General features: G+C 42.3%; 1 protein-coding gene across 13 annotated transcripts in view; it reads left to right on the top strand.

Moving 5' to 3' along the window:
* LOC118509319 (trafficking kinesin-binding protein milt) overlaps nucleotides 1-12345 on the top strand; it is an 81974-nt gene that overhangs the window by 62058 nt on the left and 7571 nt on the right. For 11 of the 13 annotated variants that reach the window (XM_036049776.1, XM_036049777.1, XM_036049774.1 and 8 more), the window contains one exon: nucleotides 12016-12294. In XM_036049776.1, coding sequence (XP_035905669.1) covers nucleotides 12016-12294 — 279 coding nt within the window. Of the gene's footprint in view, nucleotides 1-1472; nucleotides 2008-6553; nucleotides 7425-12015; nucleotides 12295-12345 lie in introns of those variants that run through there. The other 2 variants (XM_036049773.1, XM_036049782.1) reach the window with 2 other exon arrangements.

The following is a 12345-nucleotide window of genomic DNA, read 5'->3' as shown; positions in this document are numbered from 1 at the left end:
TGTTTATGATGGCAGTTTGTGTTGAATTTACAGCTTTTTCTTTCACTTGAAAGGAAAATAAAAACAAATTGTCTCACGACAGCGCTTTAATTGTGTGGTAATGATCGCTCGTAAAGTGATCCAATTGTATACCGGACGATGGACCGAAGTCATTGACACTTTACACCTGAAGAAGCTGTAATGCAACGTATGTGTCAGAAAGTTAATTGATTTTTTTTATTTTATTTATTTACTGTTTGTGTGAACAGCTTACCATTTTCTAATGCATGACGAAGATTGGTCGAATTGAAGCCACTGTTGAGCAGAACATCCTCTGCAATATTTAACCGATTCCATTTTCATCGATCGTTCCCAACACCGTTATGCATCATCGCATTAGTATTCATGTTCGGAACACGGTGTGTAATGAAATGTGTTGCATGAAAATCAATTTTACGTAAACGTTCATCAACAACGGATAAACAATTAATATGATATTTTTGTCCATCCGTCTGCAATAATCTTCTCAACATGAGTCTCTTCCATTGTCGAACTGTCATCTTGCCATCGGGGTTACGTTAAGCCGCCGCACCGTTCTCTCTCCCTGCATGGGTACCACAACTGATGCTATAATGTGTTGTGAGGAGTAGCCGCCGTTTCCGATTGACTAATTTTAAAGCTAGTTTTATGCATTATTAGCTTTGTTCCTTGGAGAAAACTGCGCCACATTCTCTTCTTATGTTTTCTTTCTGTATGCTGTAAACTGTTCGATTTTCAATTTACTCGAACGAAGAAATTTGTGTCGTAGCATTACCGATGTGTCCCGCCGGTTTGAAACCAATTTCAGTGAAAACCGGTGTTAAGCCCCCCCTCCGCGATGTATGTATGTAGCCAAACAAACGGAACAATTATTGCTGCTTCTCGATGGCTTATATTTTCTTTTCTCGGCACTGCAACCGTCGTCAGTGGAAAGGTACGCATTTTAAACTAAACAAACGCATCGAATCCGTAGAAACGACTGTGACAATTGACATGTAGAGGATGGTACAATGGAAAAAGAAAATTCGAAAAAGAGAAACAGAAGTTCCGCAGCAGTGTCTTTAAAGTAATGCTAATCCGCTGATGCGTGTCATGTAACCGTATTTTTTATATATATGGCTGGTTTAAAGAAAGTCAAGCCAATAAGATCAAAGTTATAGAAAAGCTTAACTGTTTTTCTTAAAGATTAAAACAAACATAATATTTCTAAATATTTAACACATTTATAAGAAAATGTCTTATAAAATAATTAATTTCTAAGAGTTCGCGTGAGCGTGCCCTGTGCTGATATCTCTTTATCCTAAAATGACCTCCACCGAGCAATCGATAGTAACACACTTCGTGCCAGTTGAGTCAGCTGTTGGCAATGCTGCGGATGTAGAATGAGTATCGGCCAGGACATGCGAAGGAGGCAGCCCTAGCACCGAGCGAGAAGTCAGTCACTGTTTGACGTTTCTTGCGTGAGGACGGATATCGCTGCGAGAAACGATAAACAACGCGGAAAAGGATTGTGTAGTCGTGTGCAATAGTGTAACTTATTTCCAAATGATGAATTAAGCTGCTTAAACTTCTACTCTAAAAGTGCCAAAATACTGAGAAGAAGTGTGCTAGCAACATATGAAACTACTGTTCATTGTTTGAAAAGCTGGTGACATTAAGTGGTGCAACACTGCGTATAAACAGTGTGTATTCTTACTCAAACTTCACGTCCGTAAACGGAATACTACGTCAAAATAGCACGTAAATTGTGTAGGGTGTATTTCACATATACAAACTGTTAGTTTAAGTGATATCCCCGCCGTGCTTGCTAGCACGAGGAAATCTCGGAAAATCCCTCGTACAGTTGGTTGCGTACGTGCGTTTCCGGGGTAGCGTTCATCCTCCGCCGTCAGCCAGGAAAATATCGATCGTTTTAACACGACGGAAGAAGTTTCACAAATTTTGCATCACAAAAGGGAAAAGAAGGCGCAAGGAAAGAAGCAGATGCAGGTGCTTTTATGTTGTGAAATCCTCAGCCCACTGTTCTCGGTCCTGTGTGTCTAGAGTTTCGTTTATGTGTAGCACGTGCCATCGCTCTGCTCTATCACCTTCATCTCGAACGAATCTTGTTTGGTTTTAGAGGAAAGAATTGTTTCTTTAGTTTGTTCACAAACAATTATCACATCACCACCTAGCGCATTCTTGCTTGAAGCTTCTTCATCATCATTCGTACTGTGGTGTGGCCCATCTATTGCGCATGTGCCGCCTGTATGCCACTGTGTGTGTATGTGCTTTTCCGTGTTGCTTCCTTTACAAATGTATTGCTTTCATTCACCGTCGTTCCTTGCTTGTGGTAGTATTGGTGTGAACTATTTCGCAATGTTTTAACCCGAGGAATTATAAAATTTGCTTTGTTTCGCTATTTTTCAATAACTTTGCGGAAGTCGCAGGTTGCCAAAAACTCAAAAATCAGTTGTTTGTTATATTATCCAATGCTATGTACGGTACAAACAAACACAGATAAGAACCTACAACAGTTGGGGGAGAGTTTTTGAACCAAAACATTTGGTTGATTGGTTTCTCGAACTCTAATTTATGTATGCAATTCCATATAAATTTGGTATCCTTGCATTCAAGGGGAAAAACTAATTTGCCAGACCATTGGTTGGATAAAAATTAAAATATAATCGCTAAACGTGTTGCAAGAAATGATTACAGTTACATAATCAAAACAAAGTACTTCCATTAAAAAAATAAGACGAAAAAACATTACCCTTTTCTCTGTGTTGTGGCTAGTCCTATTCCATTTCACCTATCAACCGTAGTTCTGCGCAGCATCCGATGCTCACATTTTTGGCAAATCCTCTCCTTCATTTCAACTCTCTTTTTGACGCGAGCACCAAGCCATTTTCAGATGGACGACCCATTCGTTTCATCGTTGTCGTGTGATTTGTCTAACAACCTCGTACAGAATATAAGGTTGCAAACATCAACATTTAACAATCAATTACCAAAGACAAACATAGCGAAAAAACGCATTGTGCCCATATATTCGTCACAGTTGTGTGTGGACACATAATTTCTCTACTTCACTAGAGGAAAACAGAGGGCTGCTACACTACCTTTGGTGTGTTTCTTGGAGTGGTGACGCAAAAAGATTGCAATGCTGTAACAATCTCCAGCGCGAGGTGTGAAGAAAATGTGGTGAAAATTCCACCCCATGAACGCCTGTGAACGGTGTAGGATGATTAAACTGTTAAACATCGTGTGGTGTTTCCTTGCGGAGGGTTTTCCGCACACAGCGCACCGGGTGCTTGAATAAATAGTTTGAGCTGCTCAGACTCAGTTTTTTTGTTTCCTACCTTACTCCGATGTAATTTCCGTTTTTTTCCATCGATAGTGAAAAATAGTTTGATAATTGATCGCTTTTCTTTAAACTCATTTCACCGCATTTCCGGCCGGACAAGACTAAACAGCGCTACTACGCGACGCGATGTCTAGCAATGCGATTTATGCGTGCGCGATTTGCAACGAAAGATCTAATGGGGGGGAAAACGAAAAACATTCGATTGACCAAAACAGCGACGACGAAAGTGAACAATTTTGTTTTGCGTGTGATCTATGGAACGCTTTTGCTACGGTACGTGCCCAATCACGGACAGATAAAAAGTGAAGTGAAAACTATCAATTTTCCGCGGCATTGCCCCGATCACATGAAACTGGGAGGCTGTCAGCGCGATGGACGTTGTTGGCCACCGAAAAAGGCAAATGGGGAGAAAAATGCTGCCCATTTTCCAACCTAACGTTATCATCATTCGCGTGCGCATGAGCCTGTGTATACCTGGGCAGTGTCTGTTTTGAGTGTGTGCAGCTGCGAATCAGTAAAATATCTACATTTTTGCACAAAAATGCCTCCATTCCATGATGGTACAAGAAAATAAATGTAACGGAAGTAGTTGAAGCCAAAACCGAGTAAAGAAAGAAGATGTGGAAAGGGAGAAGGTCAGGTCATGTAAGCATCTTGAACCGCATCATGCATAAGAGAAAATTGCTACAGCGGCCGAAATCAGCTACAGTCATTTACTACCATTGCATCAAATCTATCCCTTTTGGTACAATGGTCGTAGAAGAAGCTCAGCGCGCCAGCAACCTAACAAACCGTTCAGTGCTTTGAAAGACTTCAATTTTCCCGAAATAATTGGACCTCAATTGGGCACTAATATGTGTGGGTTCGTTTTCCGACAAAGCCAGACGTGTCCAGTACATGCGAGCTACGAAGTGACGTTAAGGGGCCTTCTTGATGGAGAGCAGGAGAACAATCTGCGGTAACAAGCTGGACGCGTCTCGCTCTGGGTCATTTACCCTTCTGCCTATTATAGGGACGTAAAAGGGTGCATTTTTCCACGAGTCTCCACATCCAAAACACAGAAACTCCGTGTTGTCATTCGCATACAGCAATTTCGAAACGTCGCCGCATCTTAATCTTTCCCGCGCATCAGACAATACTTGAATTCGTTAACCCGTGTGGAGTGACCAACTGATTTTAAAATATTTAACAGAAATTTTTCACATTGCAAGCTAATTTTAGCGGCGATGCGTTTCTCGCGATGCATTGTAAACGAAAATCCAACCTTTTGTTGCCGGCTGGAAGATGTATTCATCTTCGTTAATGGTAGGTAACTGCGTTTCTGAAAAGGATCCATGATCCGAAACACATTGCTTAAACGCACTGGAAACTGGCAGCTGTTGTTTCGTTTTTTTACCATATTTGGTACGCTGACAACACACATCTTAACATATCAGAAAGTAACATAAACCATTGACGGTAAAGGGAATCAACCACCGTTAACAATTGGCAATGAAAGCTCGCGCACACCCGGTAGCCATATTGTTCCCGTACCACCATTTCGTTGCACCAGCAGACGTTGCTCTTTATTCGTAGAAACAAAAAACACGTGTTCACCACTTGTTCCAACATGATGCACGATTATGTGGTACCTGTGTGACTGAAGCTGGAAGGTCGCCGTACAAAGTGCATCGTACCGGTTTAATGAATGTAGGTTGCAATTTTTTGTTCACTCATCGTTAAAGTTACTCTAGATGCTGTGTTACAGTTAGCTATGCTGCGGGAGATTACACCCACTGTCTCAGGTGTCAATCGTAACGTTGTACCGTTATAGGGATAAGGGCTAATAGAAGAAAAATATAACTAGGACCGTTCACCCTTCAAAGTAATCTCACAGCCAACGTCAGATGCATCTCCTTCCCGCAGCATTTGCATTTTCTCCTATGAACTCTTACGGTGATGTGATTTCTGCTCGGGCTGTGCATTAATTGAACTATAGAAAAAAGGCTTATCAGTATTGTGCATCATTTGCAGACAGTCACTTATCGTCCATGGTCATGACCGTGAGTCTTTTTTAATGCTCATTAGAAATACCTTTGGTATTGAAGCTGTTAAATGTAGAAGCTTGTTCTTTGAGTGTAAGAAAAATTGTACCTATTAAGTAATGGATTCATTCATTTGTTGTGCATCCATCCCGAAGAAACATCAACATTATCCCATACAACTCAGAACAAATGCCACGAAGAAGATGCCCGCATCAAATAATAGACATTCCAATTAGGAACGGAACTTTAAATTGCGCGCATACTTTATCTTGTGCCCTCCGTCGGGGTGTGGGTCATCAACGTGTGTGCGATGCATCATCATTCCGTAACGTGCAGAAACAGATTGCACATTTTCTGCGCTACCTTAACTGCTTCACTCTAACCCGTTATATCAAGCCGCTTTTTCAGCAGTGCAACTTGTTCCGGTCGCTGCGTTAAGAGTTGCTCTTTCTGCGTGCTTTTTAGGCTAATGCATTTTCCTCTCCTCCCCCCCCCTCCCTTTCTTAATCTGTGGCAAATGTTTTATTGTGGAAGAGACAGAAAGTTACAATTCTCCACATCAGCATGAGTAATGTAGGTTGGCGTGATAATTTTGACCGATGGTTGTAAACTTCTTGCTGAAGTTCTAGACGAACAGTGCAGCGTGTTGTTGTTTGCAACGCCGTTTACCGTATTTAGACGCAATGTTTATCATCGTTTACTGATTATCGTTGCCATGCTGCTTGAATGAGATTAAACAGTTAAAATATTATGTTTTCGCTACCAGAACGAAAACTAGACCGTTATGCAGATTCTAGCAAAGAATCGATTTTTTCAAATAAGGGAATCAGAAAGACGAGAGAAACAAGAGTCGCAAATTGTTGCACGTAATAAGCAATCGGCTTCGGAAAGTGGGTTAATCATAATTTGATTATTTATCTACGGTGTTGCTTCGTACGCCAACGGGAAGCTGTTCGATGTTCAAACGGGAATAAAACATTCCTCTGTGTACCGATGCTAATATTTATTTCATACACGATCCAATACTGAGGTTTGATGGACAGAAAAATATGGCTTTATCCTTAGCCAAGATGCGTACGAGTGTACTTTGCGTTCTCAAAAAAAGCATTCTGATCAAATCAGCAGCTTAAGTTACCTTTGACGTTAATGTATGGATTCTCTACAGCATTCCCTAAAAATGTGATCGAAAAAAGGTTGTGCAAAGTTTTAATGAGTACATCACAAAAGAAAACAATTCCTGCGCCGTCATCTTACGAATATTGCCGTGAATGTCGTTGACCATAAACTTCTAGCAAAAACTAAAAAAGAACAGCAATCGCCAAAAATGCTGTCCCGTGCCGTGAATGTGTTTCGTAAGAAGAAGGCTCGAAAATCGGTTGCACACGACGATGATGACCACGGTACAGACACAAACCCAAGTGAAACGGAAACCGAACCGGACGACTGTAGTTGCCGCTCGGAACCGATGCTACCGGGATCCGTCACACCATCCCGGCTGCAGAAGAACAGCTCACCCGTTTCTTCCACCGAATACTTCCAAGATGGTCCGGAGCAGCAGCAACGTAAGGAAGCGAGCTGGATTACACGCCGAAAGAAACATCCTCGCAGAGAGGAGGAGGAGATCAGTGATGATGTTGAAGAGCGTTCCTCTTCGAGCATTGCTTCAACGCTGCTGTCCACTATCCGCCGGGCACGGTCGCGGTCTCGGTCTCGGTCAATCTCGTCATCGTCTTCCACTGCAGCTGGCCGAGGCACACCGAAGCTGCTTCCCACGTCGAAAAGTACGCTAAGTAGCCGTGATGGTGGTTATGGTGGTGTCGCTTCTTCCGCACATATATTGCACGGGGACGAGGAACGTATTGCACCGAATGTTGTTGTGGTCAGTTCTGTCAGCTTCGCATGTGACTCGAAGAAGCAGTGGTGTGGTGGGGCCGGGGAAACGTCCGAGGATCACCTTCGTTCGCCAACCCTATCCACCGGTAGTGGTGGCGCAGGTGGTGTTAAGGTTGAGCGGCAAGGTGATGGAAAACGACAAGGTTTGATGATTTCTTGCACAAAATACTCGTTGATTAATCGTAACTCGAGAGAGAGAGAGAGTGAGAGATTGATTGGTTGAGGTTCTTATTTTTGTTTCTTGCTGTGTTCTTTTCTGTTTGCAAGTGTGTGTTTGTTGTGTGATTTTTGGCTATTTTATTTGTGTTGTGTGCTGTTGTATGCTAGCTATGTGCAATGTTTTCCCATACCTATAGCTCCTTAATAACTATACTACAATTAAACTGTACTTTACCTAATTATTAATCAATTGTTATGTTTGTATTGAAGCTACTACTGCTTGGTATCTTGAAGTTACAATTAAACCAGATTGTTCGTTCATATTCTCATTAAGTGCAATGTCGACTTCCGTCAAGCGCAGGAGAGGCCCTTCACGATCGTCTGTTCATGGCCCTGACAAGAGAGTTAATGAAGAATAATTATTTCTCAGCCGGAAAAAAGAAAAACTAATGCTGCACAACAAACTTTCGCAGTGTCTTTTAACCTTAACAGCACGAAATGCTGTTATCCTGTCTCAATATCTTGTTCCCGTTCAAAATCTGCATTGGTGCCGCTAATTGCACAATTCGTTTACCAAATGCAAACAAGTAGAGGAAATTAAATGTACACCAAGGTTTTCGTTCGAACCGTTTTAGCTGGTGCACCGTACTGAATTTAATAACGTGCACACCCACTCAGCACCTTGTTAAGCGTTTCTTATCTGATTCGAGGGCCCTGCTTCTTCCAGCATTCCTGAGGAGACCCCTGCACTGCATTGCCCGTTGCAAACCTGTTGCCGTAGTTTGCTGATCGAATGGCGTTTGAACTTTTACTCACCTGATTCACAATAAAATATGTAATAGCCCTTACCTTTGCCATCTTGCCAAAGGTTTAGGGCTAGCGGGCCAAGGGATTGGCAAAGACGGCCCCGGTTCACTCATTCACCACGGAGCAAGGTGCCGACAACAAGGTGCGGTTCACTAAGACCCGGTTTTCGATTTCATCGAAAAAAGTATGGGAAAATATTTACTCTCCCTTCAATTCTAATGTCAGCGAATCGAACCTTTCGGCATACCTGCCTGTCCCGGTTCCTGTCCCGGACCTTTCGGCATACCTGCCTGTCCGCATGAATAGAGGAGGGAGGTTTAAGGGTGAAAATCGTTCAGTTCAGTTGCACTAGAAGGCTAACGGCCTTTTCAGCAATATCGGAGGTATTATTTGTGATGTGACTAGCGAGGTAGTATTTTAACACCGCTGGAATTTTGCTCGACAACGAGCGGAGATGAATCTGATCGACTGTTGGAGCTTTTGAGGTTTATTATTTGCTGGAGCCACCGCTTTACCTTAGTCCCACGCTCCGTCCATGGGGTGCAATTCATTGCCGTAAATGTTTATGCTCAAGACGATCGCTTATCGGGAAGATACGATCTTGCTTGTTTTTCTTGCCTGTTATTTACCAAGGCTGAAATTATGCTTTCGTGTTCTTACACACAATTGACTTTTCCCGTTCAAGTGGGTTTGCTGGTTTCTCCACCGTACCAAGTAACACAGAAGAAAGCGAAGGTATTAGAAACAAACCCCTTCAAGAAGGATTCACGGTGCCAAAGGTTTAATTAAAGCCACTCGGAAATGTGTAACCTTGCGAAGGCTTTAAACGTTCCAGGACGCCAATCGATCGTTTTTCCTGGCGAGCTCGCAAAAGGAAAGCGAAAACGGAGCTAACAACCTACCCACCGGTGGTGGAAACGATCGCAATCGAATTAGCCCCGATCGTTCGGAGGAAGAATGATCGAAGTGAAAGGTCGGAACGGTTCCGAAAACCGGAGGCGCCCACAGACCGATGGGGCCAACAGGGAGGTTAATAAGAAGCTTTCGTTTGTTTGTTGTTTCGTAATGTATAATGTGTTGCGATCGGTGGATGATCGTACATCAACAGCGGCAGGCTCGTTTATTAGCTTTTCTTCATCGGTGGCAACCCGCAATTGGGATGCACCATCCATAAGAGATAAGTGCCCACGAGGAAGTGTGCGCGGGCGAGGTCTCCGACACCGTTCAGGTTAAAAGTTTAGCATTTGAGAAAATTAGTTAAAGAAGAATCCCGGTCTAATACGCTGACAAATAAGTAAAAGCATGAATTGATGTAGTGTATGCTCTGAGCTCCTTTTTTCTGGATACTTTTTTCAAAAATTTACTTCGAATTAACACTGCAAGAAGTCATTGCTTATCGAATTACAGTTTGATAGATGACCAGCATGAGTTCTTTCTCACGGCATGGTTAATGATTTCAACTGAAAGCACTGTTTTTTACAGGTTTGAAAAACATCTGCGATAAAATAATTGGACACCGCTACGGGTATACCATTCAAATCTCCGTACGTTGATGCACTTCGATAACGAGCTTCGATTTGGGTTTGTTTGACCTGCGGGAATCTGGCACCAATTTTAGGACAGCGGGATACAACAGCGCTCACGTTTCTTAACAAAAGTGAATGAAGATATTTTAGCTACAATGGCGAAAATGAAACGGGGAGTGCTAGTCACAACAATTGTAGGGATGGCGATGAATGGAAACTTTGTGTTAAACACCACTTTGTTATTTTCCCATTTTCATGACATTTGCCTTTTGATCGGTTCTATAACATCAAAAGCGTGCTTTTTTCGTGCTTTGCTGTACGGGGATCCAAATGCTTTCTTTAAAACATATCAAGTCAATAGTGGTTTGGGTACGAACATTGTTTAAAATTTAAAGCAAAATGCAAATCCACCAAACAAAGTACGTGTCGTACTGTAACAATCTCATTCGGCGTTTGATCGCGCTGCCAGAAAGCGTGAATTTTGCACCTTCCTCTTCCCTTAACAATGCAACCCCTACAACACAACACAGAGTCTGCACGGTCCATCCCAGTGGAGTAATCTTTAAGTAAATAATAGTAGCGAAGAGAGGAACGAATTGTGTTGCATAATGACTTCATTAAAAAGGTGGCACGATCGTCGATGGCAGGGTTGGGGGTACTATTCTTTCCTTTAGGTCACGAAGCCATCAATGTCACATGTACTTTGTACAAGCTAGAGTTTGGCGCTTGATTGGGATTTGCCTCGCTTTGTTTACTTATTTTCGCTTTCTCACTTTTCTTCCACGGTAAAAGAATGGCTCATTTGTCGTGTTGAATTGTCAGGTGTTGCTGCTTAACATCTTATTTGCCATTAGCATTTTATGGCATTGAGAACAAGCACGATTTGTGGGGTGTGTGAAATGGTTTTCTAATTAAACGTAGCTTATGGTTATGGTATAATGATGTTTGCTTTTTTTATTATTTCAATCTCTCCCACGGGATTTATGTGCCAGAGGTGCAGAGTATTGAATTTTAGCAATCAGTACATTTATTTGTAATTCACGCTGATGAATGTACTTCAGTACATCAATTTCCATAACTGTTACTGTGCTCTATGGAGGCTGATCAGTAAAAAAAAAAACGTACAAAACATCATCCCGCTTGTCTATTGTTGCAGTTTCGTTAATTTATTTACTCTGGTTCATAATGTTTCTTTTAATGGATTCGTCACGAGTCTGCTTCTTCTGCCAGCGATTTTGCTGACTCAAAACTGGATCAGCAGCGCGGCCACCGTCTTCTTTCCGATCGAGAAACACCGGACGATTACTTTCCTCTGAATGATTTTGGTGTTTTGGTGGAATTGCGTAATCAAACCATCTTTCAACTGCCCCGTCGTGCGCCCTTTCGTTTTAAACAACTTTTAAGCGCTGTCTCAAGCATCATCGGTAGCCATGAGAAAGATGAAAAATGACCATTTCTTTTCTGCACCAATTCCGCAACATAATTGCTGCTGTTTAGGTGGTGAACATTAAAATAAAACAAAAACTGCCAGTAAAACAAAAACACGAAACCTTCTGAAACGGTAACGAGAGAGGTGTATAATTGGTTGAAAGGAAAGGATATACTCCATTACGGTTCCAGTACTTAAAAACGAACGGCTGCCCCGGAGCAGCCCACTTACAATCGTTATTTAAGGGAGTAGCACAAAACTGTCCTATTCGGAAACTGGATTACGTGTGGGGAAAATTATGGCGCATGGTTTGTGTGTTTGTGTCTGCCTTATTTATTCCATTGCTCATGGCGCAATCCTTTACTAGCGGAAGCGTCCTTCAAGCAGTAACCATAATAATAATTATGCAATATCGTGACCAGAAAGGTGTTTGAACAAATTCAAATGAATGCTGCCTACTGTGGACAAAGGTGTGGATTTGCTAAGCAAAACTGTTCGCGTGTCGCGTGTGCAAAGATCGTGGTTTTTATAGATCAACTGAAAAATACTCACGATCCCCTTCAATTTAATCTGTTTATTATCTGTCCCATATCTAGCACGTCATAGTGACCCTCTTTTGGTAGTAGTTACCATGCGTAGCGTTTATGTTCGTTTTTTTCGTTCGATTATAGCTCGATTCTTGTATTTACTATCAAATATTACTTACTGTCCGGTAGCAACGGTATACGAATGGTTTGACAGTTGGGTTGTTTCAAAGTTGGTGCCAGTTTTGCTAATAATAATGTATGTTTGCTTTGCTTTCCATCCACACAGTCCTATGCGGTAACCGAGTGAGCCAAATGACCCGCGCGTACGACGATATAGATGCCGTAACGCGCCTGCTGGAAGAGAAAGAGAAGGACCTCGAGCTGACGGTACAGATTGGCAAGGAGCTACTAGCGCAGAATACGCAACTCGAGAACCGTGTCGCCGAGCTGGAGCAGGAGTTGAAAACGACGAACGAGAACAGGGCGCAGCTCTCGCACGAGCTGCATCAAAAGATCGAGCTGATCGGGATACTGACGAACGATGCCGACGATACCAGTGAGAATGGTAAGAATTTTTATCCAAAATATATCATCTAATGTCTTATGGGTTTATATT

Source organism: Anopheles stephensi, chromosome 3, assembly GCF_013141755.1.
Source record: "Anopheles stephensi strain Indian chromosome 3, UCI_ANSTEP_V1.0, whole genome shotgun sequence".
Classification (NCBI taxonomy): domain Eukaryota; kingdom Metazoa; phylum Arthropoda; class Insecta; order Diptera; family Culicidae; genus Anopheles; species Anopheles stephensi.
Note: the sequence above shows the minus strand (reverse complement) of the source record. Positions and strands in the feature narration are given on the sequence as shown.